The sequence below is a fragment of the Acipenser ruthenus genome, chromosome 13, assembly GCF_902713425.1.
Source record: "Acipenser ruthenus chromosome 13, fAciRut3.2 maternal haplotype, whole genome shotgun sequence".
Taxonomy (NCBI): domain Eukaryota; kingdom Metazoa; phylum Chordata; class Actinopteri; order Acipenseriformes; family Acipenseridae; genus Acipenser; species Acipenser ruthenus.
The window spans coordinates 32411227-32437305 of record NC_081201.1 but is presented as its reverse complement, the minus strand read 5'-3'; the positions used below and the strand labels follow the sequence as shown (position 1 = coordinate 32437305).

The window sequence follows — 26079 nt, the reverse complement described above, 5'->3', positions numbered from 1 at the left end:
GCTTTGTGCTAGGTCGTTAAAATTGTAATATCACTAAATCAAAGCAAAGGACAAATGGATTTTAAAGCTCTGGTTAGCGCCCCTTCGAGTATAAATGGACAAGGTGAATTAAGATCAAGTGAATGGCACAGTCTAAAAAGGTGGTGCTGGAGGTGGGTGGGGAGAGGGTTACATTTTAATACAAAGTCTTACGCAACAAGGGAAAGCTGCCAAAATCTATCCATTTATTTTGAATATTCAAACTGGGAAGGAAAAAAATATCAGAAGCTCAATATCTTTTTACACAACTTAAAGAATGAAAGGAGCTGAGCGCTACTGCGTTACAATGCAGAGGGATATACAGCACAGAGAACAGACACACAAAACTGATTAGCTCTTCTACCACCCACATCACAGAGGCTAAACACTCCTCCAGTTCAGAACTACTCTCCTCCTCCTCCCTCGCTCCCTTTCAAATCTCAAATATAACCCTAAACACTCCTCCAGTTCAGAACTACTCTCCTCCTCCACCCTCGCTCCCTTTCAAATCTCAAATATAACCCTAAACACTCCTCTAGTTCAGAACTACTCTCCTCCTCCTCCCTCGCTCCCTTTCAAATCTCAAATATAACCCTAAACATTAAGGATTTGCGCAGACAGGCCATTGTGCCAGGTTTTCAATTTAGCAAAACGTGGGCCTTTTACTTCTGTTTCAAACTTTTCCCTGTGGCGTGAAGAAAGAGAGAAAATAAAGAGATAGAAAGAGAGACGGAGAGAAAGAAGGGGAAAGAAAGATGGGTTAGGGTTTGTGGCCTCCACTCCCCTGCCTGAATTATTTTCGGGATTCAGAAAGGATTTGGATGTTTTCGAGTTTTAATCAGCCAACCCACCTACCCAACACAGGGCTTTGCTTACAGTGGGGTGGGTGGTTGGGGGCTTTAACCCTTTAAGGTACAAGGGTCATATGTGTCCCACAAATAAAATTATATTAACTTTCTTTTTTATTTTGTTTAAATGAAGTGCACAAAACTGGGTTTAAATTTTACTGACGGGTTGGATCTGGTCATCCACGTGGTCAGTTTTCTTGTGATACTTGAGTCACTCTCAAATGTATTTAAGAAGAAACTGCTTGAACAACCGCTCAATTGCTTGTGTATCTTAAGGGGTTAAAGCAGGCGTTCGATATTTCATCTTCATACTGTGCGCTACAATGCCCATCATCGTAGGGTCTTGTGATATGTTGACATCAGAACCTACCAAGATGAGCCCAAAAACAAGCAAACACAGTCTTGCAGTTTTGTTTTTTTTTGTGTTTGTTTTTTATAGTACTTTGGTTAGTCCAATAAAACAGAGGGTTGGAATGCAGCTCAAATGTGTGTTGCCTCCATTTAAATGAGATCTAGAGAGCACAGAAAACAGTGATTAGGTTTTATAATGAAATCCCGACATTAAGTGGTTGCTGACGTGTATATCCATATATCTGGTGGAGGGCAACAACCACGAAAACATCCAAACACCTCAGCTTGCCCCTCACTCCAATTGTACGGCACTCCTAAATCACATCGTCAGGTTGAAGTTTAACACAGAAAGAATCGGAACTGGAAGTCTCTCAGCTCTCGGGATGGCAGTCCTATCAACGGTAATCGCAGCCATGTCTATTGAGATCTCCCGAGAGCTACAGGCCGGAGTTTCAGTTCTGTAATGTGTCTGGCAGGTCTCGAGGTATCGATAGACTGCTGAATTGGTATTAAAGGAAAAGGCCAGGATAGAGAGCTGCTGCTGCTAGCTGCCTACCTTGATTTCCTCAGAGCATCCACATCTGGGTCTTGCACTGAAAGAGAGAGGCATGATCAGCACTTCAATGCATTACAATTATATTTATTTATACATTTTTATAGATTTATATCATGTAAAAATATTGACTGTCATTTTCTGTCTATGCTACCATCATTTCTGTTTAAACTTAAAGTTGTGTGTGTTATGATGCGGTACGGATAAGAATTTTCTGTGACATTCTATAATGTAAAAATAGTGGAATCACATAAAATAGAGGAATCACACAAACTGCTGCCAGGATGATGTGAAACTGCAACGAATATAAAAGGGGGGAAGCTAAAGAAGTCAACCCAACAGAGGAGGCCACTTCGCAACTAAGCCTGGGATGAAGAACTGACTTCTACGGTTGCCTGGTGACACTGACTGTGAGTGAACGGTCTGCTCTGTGTATTTTTTGTATTCTGTAAACTTGCATTAATAAAAGTGGATCAACTTGTTTGAGACTCTATGTCTGGACTCACTCAGCATCTAAACACAGTGGAGAGTGGTATACTCACTGTACTCGGTTCCTGTGATGTGGGCCAGGATGCGGAAGGATTTGGACTGTAGGTTGGCAGAGCGGCGAGACCATTCCTCCATCTCCTGGTTCTCCCCCTTACCCTGGTTCTGGATCACAGCCTGATAGACTGGGGAGGCACTGTCTATGAGAGGGTCTTTAACTGGGAGAATACTGCAACCACAGAGAGAGCAGCATGTGTGAATGGGAGCTGGGCAGGGGTGAAGGGGGGGGTCCTCTCCATCTCACCTCTCCACCTGTCCTCATTTACCCTCCTCCCCACCCCTCTCTTTCTCTCACACTGCCCCTCCCCCTCACTCTCCCTTTTCTATCTGTCCCCTCTCTCTCCTGACACCACAGACCACTCCATTCCATTCCCCCTCTTAATTTCCCCTGTCCGTTTCCCCCCTCCTCTCTTCATTCTCCCTCTTTCCCTCTCCACTCTCTCCCCCTCTGGTCTCTCCCTCTGAGCAGCAGGCTGTGTTGTGTTGTGAATCAACGGGACTCTTTGTAACGTGTTTATCCACACTGCTTTGATCCCTGTACTTTATAAAAGGATACTTCAAGCTCAGTGGAAATTAAAAAAAAAAAAAAAAAAAGCCTAAGTAAAACAAATTTCAGACAATGCCTAAACATTTTTATTGTAAGGATTAAGGGCATTATAAATCCAATATAAAGGGTTTTAGAAGAAACCTTCTCATTGTAAGCGGTCAAAACAATTTTTCACTGGCAACCTTGAATCTCAAATGTTTAAATAAAAAAGTAAATGACAAGACACCATATATCCTTTACACAGAGCACAGTCACAGCTATGTAATTCATTCCTCGTCCCTGCACAGCTGGCCATATTTTCAAAGCTTTTACTCCAGTCTTTAATTAATGCCTATCTTTTGAAAGCTAATTTTACAGAACTAGAACCAAACCACTAAGTAACATAATCCAAGTTCTCTTCAACACTTCAAGGTGTTTTTTTTCTCATTTTGTAACATCAACATGATTTTTTTCTCCTTTCAAATAGTTCATTAAAAGACTGGAGGAAACACTTTGGAAAATATGGCCCAGTGTGTCTTAAACAGGAGGTGAAAAGAACTCAGAACATTCTCAGGAAAGTCGATCTCGTCAGGTTTAAATGCAACACACAACCACTTAGACAAACTCTGCGATCCTCTTCCCGTGGGATAAGCCAGTGTTTACTCTCAATAGGAATGAAACCTGTATCTGTGTTATTTAGTTTTTTCTTGGTTCCTGGTATATTAAGTGTAAGCAATCAGGGCAGAAGAATCACACATTTGGTCACTTTTCTTGTTCTCTTTAATTAATCCTGCTATGGTTGTGTCCCGTCCAGGCATTTTGATGCTATGCACAACGTGACACACGGGAGACACTCAATTTCAGTTTTTCTTCCTGCCATTTCCATTGCAAAGATCTTTAAGGGAATGTCAGTTTTCTGCACCCCTCCAACAAGCATCCCTGTCTCTCAATCCCTAATGTGATAACATCACGTGTTTGTGACCTCACTTCCTGTACTAATTCAGCCACAGGTGGGATTCTGGGAACTGTAGTTCCAACCGAACTGTACACATTTTATTTTCCTTAAAACATGTAGATAACATTAATATAGCTAATCATTCCAATCTGCACCCGCTGGTTCCCAAACAGAGTAACCAAAGATCTCATTTCAAGAATGAGGAATCATATATCTCTGCTGCTGTCAGTGGAATAGTGAAGCTAAGAGCTCCACAGCGAAGGAGGAGAAATCTTGTAGTTAGCAAGGAAACGAAAATGAATGCTACACCGAGGTGGGGTGTGGTGGGGGAAGAATTGGAAAAAGCAAAGCGAAAATCTATGCAACCTGCTGGAAGTGCATGAAAGGAGTAAACTGCCGTAAACATAGACGGAGCTTGATTAGTAACAAAGTGTTTTAGAAATGCAACAAACCAATTAGAAGTTCGAAAAAGCCCTGAAAATTGTAGAACGAGAGGGCACAAAAGGGAACCAAACAATCCTGAACAACCCAGTTACAAATGAATGGAATAATTTACCAGGTGAGATCTAATACAACAATTAGATTCTGCTTAAAGGGGCAAATGGTGAGCTAGCCAAGCACAAGCTTTGATGGGTCAAGCCCCTCTTTTTTCAATGACATCATCGCTGCATCGGTTGCAACACAGACTACCTAGTATCAACAGTAGCGCTGTAGCGAAGCTACTGCAAAACACACAAACAAACAAACAAACAAACAAACAAACAACCTGACATACACAGGGTTTTCTTCACAGGTCACACAAAGTCATTGCAGATGAGAATGAGGCTGTTAGAAGGAGAAGGGGTTTGTACACACGCACGCAAGCAAGCACAGGAACGAAACAAGACACAGACTAGCCTACTTACGCCAGGGGAGAGCCAGCCGCACCAGCATCACTGTGTATCACATGATCAATCACCGGGCAAGGGGAGGGCGGGTCATTGGTTTCCACAGAAATGGGAGGTGGTAATTGTGGGGGTAGGTTGTGGGGGCGGAAAGGGGTATGATTGGTGGAAGAGTGGTATAGTGGTTGCAAAGGGAAGAGAAAAAACAAACAAACATGAGATTTGTAGAAATGCAGCAGAGGAAAAACAGGCTGCAATGGAGCGGAAAGAGTGAATGATTGATGGATTGGCTTATTGATTGAGTGATTGATTGAATGAATGGATGGCAGTCACAGGGGTTTTATTTAGTACCGCATCATACCCTATGCTGATAGAAAGATGTACTTGAAAAGCCTTATCTTGTATGCTAGTGATGAAGTTCAAGATGTGAGTTGGTGTGTGCCATTTGCATTACACAGATTTCTTATCTACAGTGTTTGCAGTTGCTCTTGTAACCTATCCAGGGTTATAACATAAATATAATTCCTTTATACCCTTCATACATGCTAAACCTTTGCACAGCCTGCTGCCTCCGGGGCTACAAATAAAATCCATTTCTACTTTCGAAGCCCATCTGCCTACAGTAAGTATATCATTTTATTTTTCTCTCAATATAAATATAGTTAGAATAGTCATCTTATCAATGAGAACATGCCGATTACCTGGAACTCACGAAAGAGCTAAACGCTGCATTTCATCCATGCTTTAAACCATGCAGGCCACATATTCTGGCTCAAGTGTATTCTGGTACCAGTTTCAAAGAACCTGTATAGCACCTACATGTACTCAGTATTTAATGTGGGATCTGTTTAAAAGCTCATGAGAGCTGTGTCTCTCGGAGATTCTCTATTGCTGTTTGTGCTCACATCATTAGCCATGCTTGCTAACTATTCCAGCACAAATATTTCTCAAAAGACTGATTTTCTGAAGCAGATCAGCGTTGCGCAGGTTTCAGTGCACAGTGCTTTACCTAAGGGCTTCAGGGCACGGTGCTTTACCTAGGGGCTTCAAGGCACAGTGCTTTACCTAGGGGCTTCAGGGCACAGTGCAGCAATGTTAATAGGCTTCCCTGAAATGTGCAGATGATATGAAGCACCCAGTAAGAGAGGTGGTATACAGACCCATTAAAAACAGACCATGATGTTTCATCCCAGCTCCCGAAAGATCACAAGAATCACGAGACACTGAAAGCCGCCTCACAACAAAACAAAACCGCATCCATTTGAATACATCTTTATCATGACAACTTCATTGCTACGGCTTGCAAATTCAAACCCAGAAAAAATGTATCAACATCATTATTTTTGACGGCGGACTCGCCACCACTGCAAACAAAAAACACACTCGCACACACACACTGAACTGACTCTAAATCCTTACAGAAAACAAGCACATGCAAAACAAACTGCAAGGTGTTGTCCTGATCCAAAAGCAACACATTTTAAACTAATAATCTCCAAATGGAGAAAGACAAGAGTACAACCAAGTCAATACACAGCTTTAAAATCTCTCGAAGGAAGCATGGAGAATGGATTGTAAAGCCTTGGTTAGCACTTCTTTAAGGCTCTTCCTGTGTGCCCTGTGCAAACACAGCACAGCAGAGCATGCAGGTTCAGGGTTAGAACAATTCCATCCACTACTGTGATATTAGCTTTTACATCTCATTAAAATCGGCAGTCGCACCATTTCTGACAGACAGGCAGTGATGAAAGGGATCAGCCGCACTGCTGCTGCAGAGATGTTCCTCTCTCGCCTTGTACAGAACCAGCTAACGCCATGAAAGAACTACAGTCAGAGAATCGTATTGCATGATTCAGCATCCGAATTCTGACATAAAACCATAAGAAACGTAACAAGTAAACTAATGGTTTGGGACAGCACCTTCTTCAGAGTACACTACAATAGACTGAAGAAGGCACCAGCTGAAACACTTGTCTACTTGTCTTGTGTCTGGTTTCACAGACCCCAATTGGCACTAATCCTGGACCACCTGATGTTACTTTAGGTAAAGGTAGTCCAAGGATGGTGCCAAGACCTGGCAGTTTCATACAGTTTGAAGTGTAAATATATCTGCTCATGGTCCAGCCCTCCCTCATTGAGGGGAGGCTGTGGTCATCCTCACCTGGATATGTCGCTGCCCCTCGCCTGGGTCTGACCGGCTATGGCATCCATGATAGCGTCCTGTGAGTACATGCTGATGGGGGTGTTGTACTGGGCGTGGATGATGGTGGCCTTGCCCCCCGGGCCCTTCACCTCAATGGGCTTATGTGTGGACAGGGCGGAGTCCTTCAGCACATTGGGGTTGAAGCTGGGCACATACTCGGTGCTGGAGTGGAGCGGAGTGTCCGAGCGAGGGAGTGAGAACATGAGAGAGGGGGGTGAGGAATTGCAAGGGCAAAGAAAGGGAATGGAAAAGAAAATAAGGAGACAGGAGAAAAGAGGGGGTAAAAAAAGGAATAAAGAAGGTAAGAAGCAGAGGGAAGTGATGTTAATTGTGGCACCATTTTATCTGAGGTGTGATGAAAGATTGAACTAAAAAAGTATTTGATCCTCTGATAAGAATTGAAAGGTACCCAACCATCTCCACTGTAGGTCTCTAATAAGAAGACAGTGTTCAAAACACCCACTAGCCAGTATATAGTAATTAAAAAGACGATGACAAGCAGCAGTGCACGCTGTTTTTCTTCTTTTCTGTTATTTATTGTTAGTTTGCAATGCTTTTCAAAGTTTGTGCCTGCTTTGTGGAAAGAGGAAGTGACATGCAGGATATAACGGTGGCCGCACCGCTGCGCTCATCCTGTTTCCACATAGAAGGTGCACACCTTAAAACGCAAATTAGGCACATTGAAGGAAATAAAACAAATACACAATAAATAAACATAGAACATGTATCTGTAAAAAAAAATAAGTCTGAAAATATCACAGTAACACAACAACAACATATTATTTTATATGCAATCTGTCTTAAAGAAGTCTCAATCTCACCTTGTTTAGAGAAAGAAAACAACAAACAAACCCTTTGCAGCATGCCAACTTCGAGCTCAAACAAAAGAACACACTCCTATAAATATCAAATATTAACAACACTGTAAAATGTGTCAAACGCTTCTAGGGTAAAGCGTTAGACTAAAGCATCCATCCTCCCTTGGTAAGCGAATTGCATGCATGGCGACTTACAACAGCGCCACCAAATGGACTGGAAAAATACATGCTGCGGGCTAGCTTCTCAAAGATTTATTTTACTCAAAATCGTGGGCAGCAGATTTTTTTTTGGGGGGGGGGGGGGGGGATTGTTTTTAGGATAACACAATTAAGATATCAAGATTTCCATTACACGAGCGTAGATGTTAAAACTTCATGCTGATTTGAACTCGGCTCTCGCCAAGATAAGCACCAACTAAGACGTAGCTTTACAGTAAACTAATGTGATCCATATGTGTCTCCATCCATTTACGTTTCCTTCCATATGATGATGTAGATATCCTTCTGTCTGGTGTTAATGGCTGAAGTGTAATGCTGGCTCCAGGGATCAGCTTATTTTGCCTCCCTGGCGCAAAATAAATATCCAACTCAACGATTTAAATTTAGGGTGCTTGTGCAGTAAGTAGTTTTGATGTGTTTCTTATTAGTTTTAGAATTGCTATTGGTGTTTTATCCTTCTCACAGAAAAATCATGCGAATACCGATTTGGAGTAAACAATCTTTAAGAATGTATTCTCCCATACAGGAGTAATTCATCATAGACTTGTAGCCCTCTACTCAACTCTAGTGGCACACAGTACATGCTAATAAAGACTAAAGCAAAACTACATACACTGATGGGCTCTACAACATACTGAAATTCTGTGGGATGGCTACAAATCAGAGAGTAACTGAACTGCAGGTTAGCTACACTGGTCTAAACTTCAAATGCAATCATTATACAAAGAGATATACTAGAAAGTCATGCTGCAGACTGTGCAAGAACACAGCAGTTTAACTCCACGCTGCTGCGCTGATTGTACTGACACACTGCACGGTAGTCTAGCTAAACTGCAGCCATGCACCTCTGCAATGTCACTGTTTGCTTTTGCTGCATTTTCACAGCGGTTTAACCATGCCCCATTACATCACCGCCCACTGCACACAGCACGCAGGAACTCATACTAACTTGGCAACAGTGTTGGCAATGATCTGGGGAGGGAAGAGAGAGAGAGAACGGCAGCATTATAAATGAGTCTTGGTAATAGACAAGAAAGGCAGAAGCACTGATAGGACCTTCTTAGAAAGGAGATGTTGTCCATATGGGCTTTTGGGAGAGAACTGAAGGAATCAGAAAGAAGGAAAGAAAGAAAGAAAGAAAGAAAGAAAGAAAGAAAGAAAGAAAGAAAGAGCAACAGGGCTCTCAACAGGACAGCTGGTTATCCTGGTTAGAAGCTCATTGGAATTCACTTATCTGGGTAATGCATGAATTGGGATAGAGAGAGTACAATCAAACCTGTCTGCAGCCCCTAAAGGAATATCACAAGGTGTACCTTTTTGCCACCAAGGCACATTTACACACAAATAAAAAGCCCTTGCTGTCTGTCTCCCAGGTATGTATCATGTTTAAAACATGTATTCATCATGGTTTTTACATGCTCACTGTATGCTTCACAACACACTTACCACAGTACAGCAGAGTCAACTTCTCTCATTTCTGCATCTACCCTATAAAAGTTTACCACTGTATTTTTACTGTGCTTTTACTATGGGAAACTTTTATAAGGGTAATTACAAAGTAGTAAAGAAGCTGAACTGCAGTCTAACTGCCTACAGCTTGCTGTGCCAGTTTATTCCCTAAGGGGCCTGCCTGCAGCTCCCAGCTGAGACCGGGAGAGATAAATTGGGAAGGCTTGTTCCCTCAGGAGCTTTCACATTCCATAGCCTTTTAAAGGGAGGGAGGAACAGGTGGTCTCTGGGTTGGGGCAGGGAGCGTGTAACCTTATCACACTGCACAACGAAGACCAGACAACATAATCCTGCCAGCCCACCGCCAGCACGCAGATGAAATCATTCTGCTGTCTCGCTCTCTTGCTTGTTTTAAGGTGGTTTCAATATGAATATATAATCTTTTTTTTTTTTTTAAACTAGAAATATACCTTCTGAACATACTCTGAAATTAGCCAAGGTTTATGAACATGAACCCGCAGCTAACATTACATTTCTAGCTTGAAAAAACATAAAAAAAATATGCATTTGAGAAATACGAGGTTGAAGAAAGTCAGCAGGTACAGTACTGCAGCAAAGCAAACCGTGCTTTCCTACCGAGTACAACGCGCAGAGAAGAGAAACGTCAAAGTATAGATTCCCGCAGTCAGCTTCTGGGGTTACAGAATAAATAAAATAAGGTTACCTCTATGGTAATTATTTTGTTAATTTATTATTTTGTACAACATTGGTGCACAACCTGTTTTCGAACAAAACCGGTATGAACAAACGATCGACCAAATGAATGAGTGAATGTTCTGAGTTTCTTGCACCATCCTGGTTAGAAGGAAGTGCCTCTCGTGCCGCATGCAAACACGCAGAGTGCTCGTGATTCACGCGTGATTAGCGTGTCCCGTTACGTACCACCACGGAACTCCAGAGACCCTTCCTTTGAAGCTGCCCTGCGCCTCCGTCATCTCCCTAATGGTCTCCGCGGAGTAAAGCCCGATGGGGTTGTTATACTGCCCCCTCTGGCCGGAGGCCGTTTTGCAGGCAGGACTTCCGGGAGCCGACCACGACAGTCTCTTAGAGGGAGACGGGGTTCCGCCCTCAGTGAGAGTCACGCTACGCGATTCGCCAGTCTCTTGCTTGCTGTAGATGAAGGAATTTGTCTCGTTGGGAGCCCCTAGCTGCCCAGAGGTGGTATTGCAGGCTGAGGGGCTGCCATTGATTTGCAGGATCTTCATCGGGGGAGGCGGGGGGGATGGGGGTAGAAGCAAGACAAGACAAGATGAGCGTCACGCCAATGCAAAGTTCAAATGAAACTGGGTGTCGTTCAAAGGTCCAAACGTGGAAAGCCTAAGAAGGTTTTATAGCGTGCAAATGCACAAACTATCTTGGACTGATACCTGTAATTGTTAAATCTGCAGTGAACACATCTCTACTGTTTTGTTTGACTTTTTGGTGATGTGTTGTCATTTATTGTGTGTATTGTATTATTGTATTGTAATATTGTTTTTTTTCTCATGATGGATGCTAATTATATGTGGTCTTTGCTGCAGTCTGAGCCTTCTTGGCCGGGTCACCATTGTTCTCCACTGGCGAATTCTATTTGGGGAGTAAAGACATAAATGAAATCAGGCCCATTACAGCTAATCGTAATCTGTGAAGTGATCCCAGCGTTTGAAAATCTCTGCTATTTCAAACTCAGAATTGTCTGCTGTACCCTTCTAAAAGTGTTAACACAAGATTTTTGCACTTTTCCCTTGCTTTTCCTTTGGTTATATTCTGCATTTACCATAGTTTACCCTGGTTTACCATGTTTTTAATATGCTTTCACATACCTCTCTGTACTAGCTTACTGATGCTTTCACTGTGCTTTATTACACTTTGCTATGCTTTTACTGTGGGAATCTTCTTTAAGGGGAGCAGAGTTCTGTCCACACAGCAGCTATTTCATCTAAACAGCTCCTGGCTCATGGCTGTCTTTTCTCAAGGAATAATGGCACATGACCTTCAACAGCTAATTCCTCAGAGACTGCATTAAAGATATAGACGTTTACTCTCAATCTCTTCTTTTTTGTTTCCACTAGGTAGAGCTGATAGATTATCCTAGCTACAATCTTAAAACATTTTGACAACAAAAAGCGAAAGAAAAACAATTCTAGTGGAAACGTTTGTCATTTAATTTCTTTTTTTCTTTTTTAGTATTTCTTAATGCAGCACTGTTGAGTGTTTAATAGTTATGGATGACAGATCTCTGTTTTGAATTAGCTGGCCTAGTTTCCCATGTTTAATTTGCTTGCTGTAATCACTCATTATCTTCAGTGCAGTTCCTGTGGGAACTGGGAGAAAGCTGCTCCTTACCTTCTGGTGTGGGATGACTGACATGGGGGAGTCCATTCGGGGGGTAGCTGTGGGCACTGGGGCGGGGCGCTTCGACCTGACAAAAAAAACAAAAAAAAAAAAACTTTAACCAATAACTTTCATAAACCTAAAGTTGTGTCAGATATTAAAATGAAAATATATGTAACATAACATGTGTTTCTTTCAAAACTGCACACTTGAGACCTGTGTAGTCATCAGAAGTGCAGAACAGGAAAGATGTATGGAATGATGTTGTTAACTACTGCTTTAAAATCAGGTAGATGGATATGAAAATATCCAGGTACTGTATCTATCCCGTTAATATGAATCTCATTACAAAACACACATTCCATACTGTACCATAAACCTCAAGTTCTGTTTTGAGTCTGCTTTTGAATCCCTTTTATGGAAACTACCAAACCTAATTTTAACCAGCACTGGTCTAGACATTTAATAACGCAAAGATGACAATTCTGTCATGACTTGCTGTTAAGAGTTAAAAATGCGTACATGGTCTGAGACAGGTTGTGGGAACAGCATAGTACAGCCATGGGAAAACTGCAAAAATACCGTGGTAAACTTTTCTAAGGCACAAAACCAGGAATGAGTGAACTCTAATTCATCAGGGCTTCTAAATCGTCATCTGGGAAAAATACACAAACATTTAAGAAAAGTTGATCCCCCTACAATCCAAGATACACAAAAAAAACCTTGTTTCTAAGTAGGTTGCCGTATTAGAAAAAACTGAATTAATCGAAGATACTCCATGAACTGTTGTTCCACGAATGAAGAAGGACAAATAATAAAACCAGTTTCGTGAAAAATTATCACTTAAAAAAAAAAAAAAAGGTAAAAAGATGGAGTCAAATTGGAGCCTTTTGAATGTGTTTTTGTGCATTGTCTTTAGACCAAAGAGGCAGATCACGGTTATTGTTCCGCCGAAGCATTCCAAACTCAGTTGGTTGATTGTACCGTATTCAGACAACTCTGACTGCACAAGGATCAATGAGAGACAAAGGTATGTGTGAAAAAGCAATGTGTGCAAAAAAAACAACTGCTGTGAAGGTACTGTTAGTCTTCCCTGATGTGGGAGAGGCTCAAAGCCAATTAATAAGTGTTGTCAGTCTCCTAACAAAAACACTTGTGCCCCCTCTGCAAAGGCCTTCATCCAAGAAAGCGCTACAATGCTGTGCCAGCGACAGGAACACAGCTCCAAACATGCCTCTTCCACACAGCCTTCGGTTCCACAGGTCTCACAAAGGGAGGCATACCTGACTTAATGATTTGTTTGTAAGCTGTAGTGAAAAAAATTGCTAACCTTTAATTTTAGCACAAGTATTTAATTGCAGAAAAAGCCTTTTATTGCAGCAGGGAGGGGACCAGATCTCACTTGCTAAGAGCTTCAATGACCAACTCTACAGACATTCATTACAAAAGCAAAAAAGCAGGGTCCTTGTGCAAACAGTGGACCCTTATGTAGTGAATCTGTCTGTCAGCCCATCAGTCTGTCACACAATGTGATCATGATGAATAAACAAAGTCATACAGACCTTTCGGATTGCATGTGGAAGTAATCTGATAAAACACAATTTTGTATTTGTTTGTTTGTTTGTTTGTTTAAATTAGGGGTGCCCAATTATTTAAACTCCAGTTGCTGATCTGAAACAAGCATTGCAAATATTTATTCAAATAGTCAGTGGAGGTTTAATTGCACTGAATCTGCAGATGAGCCAGCGAGAATATTGGCACACCCAGCAGGGCTGATTATTAAATTGTGTCTCCGGAGATCAGTAAATATCAGAGAAATTAAAATCGCCATGCTTCACATCTCAAAAGGCAGTAACTGGCATTTTGAAATACCAATTTATTTGACATATAGGGGCAGCAAGACTATCAGACATTTTTAATGCAACAAAATCAATTGCAGGGGCACCCATTACTCAAACGCAGTGCGCAGTGCATGGTTGCACGACAGAGCAGGCAAGCAGAAACAAGGAAATGCTTTACAGATCTTTGAAAGTTGGACGCAGTTTCCTCCAATGCAGACTCGGACAGGCTGTCTAGCTGCAGGGTTCCCGTCTTATCACAACACATGTCTCTAAACAGTCCGCACTGGTATCTGAAACAGATTCCTTCAGTTTCCTACTGGGCTTTCTGAACATTCAGAAAAACTCCAACCCTAACCTCTCTCTCTACCCAGGTGGGAAATAGGGGACTGTGATGGGGTGCAGCCTATTTTGTGGTGGTTTTGTGTTTTTTGTATTGTTTAGAGTGAGTTTGGGGTGTGGTTCAGTGAGTTTTTGTGAGGAATGTGTGGAATGTGCCTGGGCAAATGAGGTGCGAATTGCCCAATTAGTCCAGGCACCTGTATAAAAGGGAGTGGTTGGGTATGTTAGCTGGTGAGTGTTGGAAGATCTGTGTGACAGAGTGAGTGATTCTTTTTTGTATAGTTCGGGTTTAAAGCCTGTTTTTGTGTTTGTCTTTTTTGGTTGGCCATCATGCCTTTTGTTTTGTGTATTCTGTTTAATTAAAAGTCTTTTATTTTCCCTGCATATCCTGACTCTGAGTCTCCTTACCTTGGTCAACCTGTCACAGCTGGCCAAGGTAAGGAGACTCAGAGTCAGGATATGCAGGGAAAATAAAAGACTTTTAATTAAACAAAATACACAAAACAAAAGGCACGATGGCCAACCAAAAAAGACAAACACAAGGCTTTAACCACGAACTATACGAAAAAGAATCTCTCACACAGGTCTTCTAACTCTCACAAACACTCACCAACTAACATACCCAACCACTCCCTTTTATACAGGTGCCTGGGCTAATTGGGCAATTCGCACCTCATTAGCCCAGGCACATTCCACACATTCCTCACAAAAACTCACTGAACCACACCCCAAACTCACTCTAAACAATACAAAAAACCACCACAAAATAGGCTGCACCCCATCACACGGACATAAATCCTCAGCATCACCTAACCAAATCCAACAGGATTTATATTGTCAAGCAAGCATTGCCTTGGTTGCAATACAGCGAGGCTCAGACATCTTTCAAGGTCTGTACGGTTTAGCCTGTACTAACTGAAGAAAGAATTACTTGAAAACAACTAACACAATTACCACGTAGTAGAGAAATGAACACAAAAAAATCACTAAAGTAAGTAATTTGATTACTTATAACAGAAAATGACAATTATGCATTACTTTAAGCTTTGTTCATTTCTGCCAGTATTAAGTTTTTAGTCTTGAGATCTTGGCTGGATTTATTCAAGCTAGCAGCTAAACCCGTCCCTCTGGCTGGGGTCTGTGTGTTTTGGGCCTGACGCTCTTGTTGGCATGGTGCAGGAATTCCGAGCCTACGACGGATGACAGCCGTGTCCTCTGTGAAATCTAGCACTGGCAGGCTGGGACTGCAGCCCTAAAAGTGTGGGACATGCTGCCCTCTGCCCTTTTTCAGGGGCTTTTCTGTTTGGTACTCACTTACATTAGGCATGGCAGTCCAAGATGAGTGTGAAACCAGACGATAACAATGCAGTTCTTTTTTAAAATTGTGAGTTAGATTTTTTAATTAGCCTCAGAATAAAGAAATGCTCCCACCTTTGCCCCCCCCCCCACCCACCCCACCCACCCCACCCCACCTCACCCCACCCAGCACCCATACACCGAGTGTCTGTATTTACATCTGCTGGAGCGGAACTGCTGGGAAAAGGGAAGCGAGTAGAAAGGAGCAATTTAAAATAAGATATTAATTAAACTCATCAAAACTGCTGCTGGCTTATTTTAGTGACCCTCAAGAAATGTTTTATAATCACCCCAAACTTTATTTAATTAAGTTAGCGCTGCTTTCTTGAATTCTTTCCATGTCTCGCTTACAAGACAGGCTACGCTTGAACAGACACCATGTTCACAATTCTATGAGCCAGCGTTCCTGTAAATTGACACCAAATCCACCTGTGGCAAATTAATTTATGCCTCTGTCAATCAGATCTGTATCATGCAAGATGGGCTCGCGGGCCCCCAACTCCACAAAGTCACTCACCCTTCAAAGCTATCTGACGATAGGGTAACATTATAATATATATGACCCCGATATTGTTGTGATGCAGCCACCTGGGACTTCTCTGTAGCAGATAGTTTGTATCAGGTGGCTTGTATCAGAAATGATGTCAAATTAAAATGATGGATTCCTTTCCTCGCCAGCGAGCTGAAGCAAGATTAAAAGCCCAGCATTCATTTCAAAGGGTCTCGCTCCCCTTTTACCTTCAACTTTAATCATATCCTGATGTAACTTTCACTATTATCTGCTGTATTATTGAATTGTGGTTTGTCACACTTGAGAATTATTGTATTTCTTGTTCTTATTGTATGACTTATATTGTAACACTTGAATGTATTTGTATTTGCTTGCAATTGTAAGTCGCCCTGGATAAGGGCGTCTGCTAAGAAATAAATAATAATAATAATAATAACTCAAAAGCTATATGATACAGAAAGGCTCATCTCACTGAAGTCCTTTTTAGTGTTTTCAGTATTTAGTTGATATTATTTACTTCTGCATGGTGAGGGCCAGGTTGTAGCTGGCACACTTGATCTTGTTCTGGGCATCCAGGTGCGTCATGCCCTCTGTGCTGACCCCGTCGATCCCCACGATGATGTCACCCTGGATCAGGTTGGCTGTCGCCGCCTTGCTGCCGGGGGTGATCTGCAGAGAAGAGAAGTGGGGGAGCGCAGTTTTAATGAACACAGAAATAACACCAGTCATTGACAGTGGGCTAAGTGATCCGATCGCCCCATACGCAGATATTGTTGGGTGATCAGAGACCCCCACATATATAAAGGGTGGAGAAAGGGGGAAGAGGGAATTGCGTTACATTTCCCTCAACCCACAAAAGGGATGCTCAAAAATTTCAGATGGCTCAGGGACTGAAAACTATTCACATTCCCAGAAATACCAACACAATAAAAAAAAAAAAAAAACTCCTTGGCTAATTTTGGGAATTCTGGAAGTTGAGAACTACCCTGAGATAGATGATCTGAAATTCCATCTTTCAGGGGGGAGAAGGGAACCTTATAGCCACCTCGTTAAGTGTTAAAAATAAAATGGGTTGTGTCACCCCGCACTCCCTGCATCTGATCCCTGCTCCCCCCACTCCCCTCATCCGGCTCCCTGTCCGAACTCACAGCTGCTCTCTTTAGTCAAACGCCAGCCTCTCCTGCGACCCTTTCACCTTTTAGCACAGGCTGTAAATCCATTTTGTTTCACTTAGAAACCCTTTCCTTAGGGTAGCCCAGTCATGACGCCACTGCAAGCTTGTTCAGTTTAATCACCTGCTTTATATAGAGGATGCATCATGGCAATGCGAAGAAAACCTTGCTGCCAGTAACATTTCAACCCACTGTACTCAACAAACTGCATATGCTGTTTATTAAATTTGATTTACAATAAGTTGTGTAGCACAATTGAAGCTGTCCTCTCATGTTAGAAGACTTTGCTGTCCCCCGCACTTTATGCTTATGTTAAGATATAAAGGGACACCGACAAATTCTGCATTCTAAAGCCAGTTCAAAACAGATGCGTGCTGTGTTTGAGTCAAGCGTTGCAGCTTAAACCGGTTTTAAAATATGTTCAGCCGCTAGGAGGGCAGGTTGGAAAAGCAGTAAGAGGGAGGTGGGGATTTATTTGAGGTGGTGAATCACAGTGGCTCTAAACTCTACCTGCCAATCCGTTCCAGTCCAGGACTTTGTTGCAATCAGGTCCTGAATTACTTAACTGATACTTAGCTGGCTTAATTAACTAATACAGGATCCGGTTGGGAAAAAATATCTGGACTGGAATGGAAGGGACTAAAAGGGGCAGAGTTGGGGAGCACTGGTGCTGATAAAGTTAACCAACTTAGTAGAGTCAGACGAGAGGGCAGACATTGTATTCTTTTTTTGCTTTGGTATTAATGGCCCACTCAACCTAAGATGTTTAAAAATACTATTTCAACTAAAACGACACACACACAAACACACACTGGGCACATGACTGTAGCCCACTTGTTTTTTCAGAGGGATTCAGGAGTGTTTGATCCGATAGCACTGGTGACCCATTCTGAACAGTGCCCTGGGAATGAATGATAACCAATGGGCCTGGTCTTCACACTGAGACAATGAGCACCGCAGTACTGTATGCACATCTCCTCGCATTCTGCTGCATTTTCAGAGTCAGAATGCGCTTTAATTAACCCTGTAGCTCTATCCTCTCCCTCTCTCCAGTAGTATATGTAGCCCTCACTATCTAATGCAGCTCACTTCCTTCATCTCTCTGATAAAAACAGTTCTGCCTGTCAGCACCCGCAGCCGATTCCTTTTAATGCGCTCATCGGCAAGCAGCGGGGAGGAATTGCAGGGTCTCTGAGATCCAGGTTAACCTCAGTGACATGTGTTATCTTAATGGAGGCTTTTTATAGTGCGCCGCTGCGAATTGTGTCTCATCAAAAAAGTACAGTCCTAGATAGCTGGTAGACTGAAGTGTCTTTTAGAGATTGATATTGTCACACCCATGACCCTCCCAAGTGGGGTGGGGCTGGGGGGCAGGAAATAATAACAATAATAATAATAATAATAATAATAATAATAATAATAATAATAATAAACCAGATGAAAGTATTTATTTTCTTCTTGCATACAAAGCTGCATTGATATGTACTGATCTTGTTTGTATAGAAGATCAGTTTTAATATATAAATATATATATATATATATATATATATATATATATATATATATATATATATATATATATATATAAAATCAACATTCTTATTTTCTGTCCATAAGTTTGGGAACCCAACTTATGAAAACTTATAAAATATTATGGGGGTAAAATATTATTTAAGGTCAATGTAAACCAGTATTTCCCAAGGAGGTTTAAGGATGTAAAAGAACCCTACATTTGATCTGTTGCTTTGCAATCCTTGTATTGGCTTTTAAATAGTTCCAAATAATAAAACAAGCAACAACAATTGTGATCATGATAAGTGATGGGTTTTGGTATTTTATTATAGATTGTGTTATTCCCCAACCCAGGAGCTGGCCATTGCAATGCCGAAAATAAAATCAACCAATAGAATTTGTGCAATTTTGCTTATTATAGAGACAATATTATATAGAGAACTTTTACGTAATATTTAAAATTGCTTTTTACTAATTAAAAAAAAAATTATAGTTGATTTGGTTACGAATCAATTTTCAAGAACTTTCTCAGAAAATATACACCAGAAATACCTGCAGTGATGAAGGCACCACGTCCTAATTACCCAAATAGAGGTAATGATGTGGAATTACTTTCTCTGATTTCTGACTCCGACAGCATGTTAAGCAATCACTTGTCAATAGCCACAGTATTCTCGGGTACCTGTAACAAGATTCCAAATGGCTTCATCTCTTCGGAGCCTCAGGCTCTGCTAGATTCAGAAATACAAGGAAGCCAGGTACATAGCTATGGAAAAAACCAATGTTCTGTGAAAATGTGTTCCATTTACTAAAATAAAAATAATAACATAAATGCTTTTAAAAAGACCAAATTACCATTGGGATTTTTTAGTATTACTATGCAGGACAGCCGCTATAATATCGTTACCTTTACTAAAAATGTGCAAGGATTAATCTACCAATTAATCAACTGATTAATCAACTAATGTCCATAAATTAACCGATCAAAAATTGTAATCGATCGTATATTGATATATAAAAGAGGTGACCTTTCAACTCTCTTAGCGCTGCCTGATTCTATTCTAACTACACCACAGAGCAGGTGGGGCCAAAATGAGCTAAATCTACATTCAATAGAGTAAGCATTTAAACCATTTGCGAGAGCAGTCATCTACTGTTTAAATGGTCACATACATTAGCATTTAAAAAAGCAGACTTTTTTTTAGTCTAACCTTAACCTTTCCTTAACCCTAACCCTTAACCTTTCCCTAACCCTTTCCCGAACCCTAAATAACTGAATATCGGCACATTTCGTCATTTATATTATCTTTCACAACGAAACAGCTGCTGTGTAACGTTTACCGTCTCATCGCTGCAATTGACATTGTCACTTCAAACAGAAGAGTGCAGCCGCTGGGGATGAAATAGCGCGCTGATGCGTCTCAGCGTCTAGACCTTCCCCTGTCTCTGCACCCTCACCACAACCAACACCATCACTGTGGAATACAGCAAGACACCCACAGCTAGATTTTCAAAGCCTTTACTCAAGTCTTCAGTTAACAACTATTTTTTGGATGGAGAAAAACACCTGCTTAGCCTAAAATAAGGCTTTCCCAGCAAAACACCCTTAACAAAAACATTCATTAAAACAGGGCCCTGTGTTTTAAACTGCTGCAGGTTGATGGATTAAATAAAGCTTGATATACATTCAACTTGTTTAGACTGAAAAAAATTAATAAACCATCTTTAACTCCCCAAGTTAAAATCTTTATGAAATGGTCCCATTCTCCTCAGTCTCAGGTTTTACTGTTCATTTACCATGGTTTTAAATTTGCTTTACCATACCTCTGTGCTTTACAATGCCTCCCTTTCTTTCATCAAGCTTTAATTGCCATTCATTAGCACTAGTAAGATTCCAATATTTTTTTTTCTGGTATCGAAGTTCAGTAGCAATCAGACCCGTTGACCTACAGCGGAGGAAGTGGATTGGTAACAGGGAGCAATAGTATATTTGTTTGGTCTATCCCATTGCACTTGAAAAAAATATGTATACTGCCAAATTAATGAAGTACCAAAATAGTAATATATGGTTGCTGGTGCTTATAAGAAGCTACAATAAAGATTCTAAAAGGCTTTGGTCAGCACACTCTTCCTGTTCAGTTTTGGATGGATCTCACATAGAACTTTTCAAATTATCTGTAAAATGTAAGAAAGAAAGAAAGAAAGAAAGAAAGAAAGAAAGAAAGAAAGATCTGACACTTATAGGAGGCCAGGAGTGCATGATAAAAGTCTGGTAGAGACTGGTGCAAAATCAAGGCAGTTATCTTGTTCACCCTGTAGTAACAGATGAACGAATGTACACAAAGCATATTTAGTAGCTAGAAGTGATATACAAAATATAAAAAATAATTTGGGGCCATTAGGAGGCAAAATCAATTTACTGCAAACTACATTATACTAGTATAAGACCACAGAAAGTTAAAGGTCCTTTATTTGTAATGCTTATTTGGTCGCTGGATGAAGACAGACGACAAACTAAACTCTTGAGAAGAATAATCATTTTGCTATCGTCTACACAACAAGGCAAACAAAGAAAGTTTCCCACAGTCCCGCGAGTGACCTGCAGGCGGAGTGAACAATCCTGCATGGCGGCTGACATCAGGCAGCAGCAGAGTGCTCAAAACCTTAAGATTCAGGATTACAAACATCGCTTTCATTGTTTTAGTAACATTCAGATGAACTGCAAACCCATAGCAGGAGAATTTGTCCCTTAACATTTAATCAAAATCGAAACTAAGAAATGAACACCACCAAAACAAGGCCTCCTTGTAGACTTATCCCTAAATAAATAAATATAATGAAAAACTACAAACTAAATGTCAAGGGTCTGCAGTTGTAATGGTCTGTGTAGGAATGTTAAAAGCAGGACAGTGTCAAAGTACTCGCTACAGAACACATTGCCAGACAAAACTGAATGTGTAATAATAATAATAATAATAATAATAATAATAATAATAATAATAATAATAATAATAATACGGTATTGATTACAATATTTTTATGCATAGACCAACTACTCAAGCTGATGTAGGCTCCATTCTCAAAGCTTTGACTCGGAAGTTATTTAAAGAATATTTTTTCGTCAATGAAATCAAGTTGGACATTCCTGAAAGTGTTCTGGACTATTGGCGGGTTCATAAACATCAAACTTCATTGTATTCATAAAGACCGACTTTGAAAAAACATTCTTTAAACAACTCACGGGTTCAAGTTCTGTGAATAGTGCCCTGTGCAGCATCTTTATTGTGGAAGCATCCCAAGACATTATGCAAAGAAACGTAGTTTACTGCAGTAAGTTTGCTCAGTAAGTTTACACTTTTCCCCCATGTGTTTGCCTTGGTTAAACTGTGCATTTACCATTGTTCACCATGGTTTTTAATATGCTTTACAGTGCTTACCTGTGCTTTACAGTGCTTACCTGTGCTTTCACTGTGCTTTATTACACTTTGACACTTTTCTAAGGGTATCTTTATGAATGAATAAGTAAGTTCCGATCCGTTCCACTCACCCTGGAGATGGTGAGCGGCATGTTGAAGTCTTTTCCTCCTTGGAGTCGGAAGCCCCACGGGGCAGATCCAGAAAGGGTCACTTTGTAACTGCTCATATCTTTTCTCCCAAAAAATAAATAATTATTATATGTTGTTTGTCTTTTTTTTTTCAATTTCTCCTCCCAAGTCTCGGAAAAAAACGGGGGACAGGCACCAAGGAGCCGCTGCTAAACAAACAAACAAACAAACAAACAATAAATCAACAATAATAATTGATAGAAATGAATTAAAAATGTATTTGATTACATTTTTTTTTATTTTAGAAACTCAGGAAACACAAAAAAGCAAAGCAGAAAAGTTAAAAGCAGATTGAAAGAGAGTTCTTGCCTGTTCGGGTGGGTCGAAGTACGAGCCTAAGAATAGCACCCCTCTGCAGTGGAGCAGAAAGTGATAGCACTCCCATCTAGGGGACCCTTATAAGGTGTGTAATGGGACACCCAGAATGCAAAGCCTCCATGATTCACACGGCTAATATAGACTCTTCTAAGGCCAACAGATTCTTCTAGACCCCCCAGATGCCCCCTCCTTCCCTCCACAGGGTATCAGACAGGCTAAGATAACAACCAATTAATAGAAAACTTCATTTTTTCAATGGATGGGCTACTGGGAGGTACTGGGGCGCTGGCTCAGTAAAGGGAAGGGTGGACGTTTGTAACCCAGACAGGCTTACCCCTGCTGCTTCGTGTTGTGAGGGTTTGTTCAGAGATACAGTAGTAAAGAAACGTTCCTGATACCAAGTAACAAACAAGCAAAAAAAAAAACAAGGCGAAAAACGAATAGGCGGTTGGCACGATCCAGGGTTAGCCCCCAGTGCTGTGAAATGCTTCACTGTAGCTTGTACAGGTTGACCCCCTGGTATGAGTTTAGAAGGTCTCAAACTGGGGTGAGCAGCGTTTGCTCAAGGTGGGGGGTGCATGTATTTAAAAGTGGAATTTCGTTTTTGTGTTGAGAGACAGACATTATGCGTTTAGCATTTACTTTCACTGCCATGCAGTTTTTGTTCTTGTTTTCGATTTGCCCTCTCCTCAGTTTTCAGTTGAGGGTCCCTATTGAAAATTCCAACTTTTTTGGGCAAGAAGGGTAGTATATGGGGCTGTCACCATGTATCAGCCCTATAGGGGCAGTGCTGGGTACATGGCAACCTTCTATGGCTAAATATAATAGGATTCCATTGTCAGCTTTCCTGTATCAGTGCTTAAAATTGAACTAACGTTTAAACACAGCAAACCAATTAAAAATCTCAAGCACTTACATCTTTTATCACTGAACCAGTGAATGAAATTAAACAGCCAGCTCTGAGTACAGGCTGTCCTGATAACAGCGCACATAACTGCCATCCAGAGAAGTCTCATCAGGGCTCGGACGCAGTTGACGCAAATGCTGGCATTCTCAAACCTGAAGATCTGACCTTTCCAATGCAGACTCATTTTCAGACTGAATATTGAGTTTGGAAATTTACAGCTACTGCATTCATGCACGACAATTCCAGTTGGAATGCTACATATTGGTGGTATATGGATTCAGTTTCCAACTTCTTATTAGAATTGGTTAAGTCACTGATAGGAAGACCTGCCAAATAGTGACTCAACGGAGACCTTGTGACGTGAAGCTTGAATGCGATTGGTCGTAGGTCTAATGCATGTGACTGGAATCATAGTGTATTATAATTGGTCGCCACCATGCAGCGCTAACCTCTGATTAACTGAACATACTGTTAAAAGCCAGTACACTGAGTGGTGAGTGGAGGCTAGGTTGGCTTGCCATATACTGACTACCTCAATTAGAGTAGAGTAATGTGGATTTGGACACTTTAGGACAGATTTGCTAAGCTTTTATTCAAGTGAAGTAACATTATATATATATATATATATATATATATATATATATATATATATATATATATATATATATATATAGTTGTAAATAAACAAACACTTATCAAAAGAGTGTGACTTGGCACTGCACCACCTAGTCTATAGTGGCACGTCTCGCTGTCCAAGGTACTTACAACAGAACTGATTACAGTACGAACGTGCATGAGCAAGAAACTCACCTTGGGGGTCAATTACAGCCACTGCGTGTAGTGTTATTGGACTGTGAAAAAGACTGGGGGTGAAAACTGTGTGACTGGAATAAGACATTCAAGTGAAAAGTAGAAACTCAATGATTAGGAGCTTAAAAATCTCTCTGAGCAGAAATGTATAAAACCCTGCAATCTCAGGAGATACTAGACTGTCCTGTATTGTTAATTCAAATCCCTAACTTTCTGATCTCCAGCTGCATTTCAACTCCTGAAGATGTGGGGGCTAAGTAATTCTCCTATGCCCAGTTTAATCACATGGCTCTCAACACACACCACCCTCCCCACCCCCACCACCACAGCATCTCTTAGATTTAGATGAATGTCATAAGTGCAGTTATTGCAGATGATATGATTACAGAGAATCATGTTTCAAATAATACCAACAAAAACAAGTACAAAACCAATTCTCAGTAATATCAAGAAAACGGTTTATCATTTCACTGCTCCTCTTGTCTCCCGATGGCTCGAGGGCTTTTGAACTGCTGACCCCTGGGAGACCTCTACATATCTTACTGATTTCTTTTCAGTCCATTCTGAAAGTCCCTATAAATCACCTTGTGACTGAGCCACTTTAGAGGGGTTAGATCACTGGTCTGTGTTCCCACCACCACCACTAGACAGCCCGCACCCAATTCATTATCCAAAACAAACACAAAGGAAGGCTCATTATAATCCGAGTATATCCAGCGTCTCCTCCTATTACACGTTAGGGAAGGCAAGCAGGCATTACTGGGATTCAGAGCACAGGGGGAACCTGCATTTCACAGACAAGTGTGACCAGAGACAGACAGACAGACAAACAGGCATGTACAAAACTAAAACCAAGCAACCACAATGGTCAGTTTACGGCCTCAGTATGGCAGTAAAAAGGTCACAGCTACGAGCGAGAGGAAAATATTCTTCCAATCGACTGACTGTAACTTGTAAGGTGGAAAACAAACAATGTTTTAAAACAAGCACAACTGAAAATAATAGCACCTGTCTGTATCTTCAATATTTTGTATAAGTAGGATTTATATTTTATTGTATCGGGCACGACTTTTAAGCATTATCCACCAAATAGGGGCTCATAGATAACACGGCTGGCAGGGGATGCGCTATCGCACGCTACACCGGTGTCACGTCAGTTAATGCTCCCTACTTTGCACACTGCGCATGCCCAGATTATTTTACCCTCGCACTGCGAATGCCCAGATTTTGTTTTCTTTGCACGCCCATCAAAAATAAATACCCGTCTTTGGATATTAAATGTGTTTTGTAAACGTACATTTTATCCCGCATGTAACTAATTTGTTTTATACTGAATACAGACAGCTGCTGTTAATGAATGTTAAAGTGTGCTACAGAGGCAGTTACATTTTTTAATAAAAAAGCCAAATAAAACATGCACCTATAGGCTGATTGCACATTTTTTACACTGAAGCGCAGCGTTTTCTCAAAACTATAAGTAACCTCAAGTACACATTTGTAATATTGTTTTGCAAAAGTAGCATACTTATTATTATTATTATTATTATTATTATTATTATTATTATTATTATTATTATTGCTATTTGCCTGGTGTGAGTTCGTTGTTGATATTAGTTTCAAAATAAGTTATGTTAATTATATTACATAATTTGTGTTATTGCTACAGATAAAATGTTGGTACAGGTATCAGATTTTGACGCTTATACATGTCATATTTTGCTACTACTGGTAACAAATTTTGACGACGTAGCAAAAACTGATGATACACCACCGGTATTACTGTATTTTGCTACCCCGGAGGTCCGCTCAACAGTCCACTGTCCCGTCAACCTCTCACCTCTCACCCCTCATCCGGGAAGAAACATTACAGCAACTGCTCGGTAGCCTCTCCGCCACCGTCTCGCAAAAAGTTGTCGAGCCCAGTATCCTACTCTTCTGCTTGCCCCAGCAGTGCTACACACACCA

General features: G+C 40.9%; 1 protein-coding gene across 2 annotated transcripts; it reads right to left on the bottom strand.

Moving 5' to 3' along the window:
* Positions 1 to 203: 203 nt before the first annotated feature.
* On the bottom strand, positions 204 to 26079 carry LOC117417738 (LIM domain-binding protein 3-like). Of its 2 annotated transcripts, XM_058985150.1 has the most exons (10): positions 25952 to 26077; positions 22022 to 22228; positions 16308 to 16459; positions 11756 to 11831; positions 8871 to 8893; positions 6843 to 7046; positions 4703 to 4732; positions 2313 to 2485; positions 1774 to 1810; positions 204 to 703 (listed from the first exon to the last, which is right to left on the bottom strand). In XM_058985150.1, exons 2-10 carry the CDS (start codon positions 22115 to 22117, stop codon positions 613 to 615), a joined length of 882 nt encoding a protein of 293 aa, XP_058841133.1. In that variant the 5' UTR covers positions 22118 to 22228; positions 25952 to 26077; the 3' UTR covers positions 204 to 612. The 2 variants fall into 2 exon arrangements, with proteins under 2 accessions (XP_058841133.1, XP_058841134.1); XM_058985151.1 differs by lacking the exon at positions 4703 to 4732 and having other exon boundaries at positions 25952 to 26079.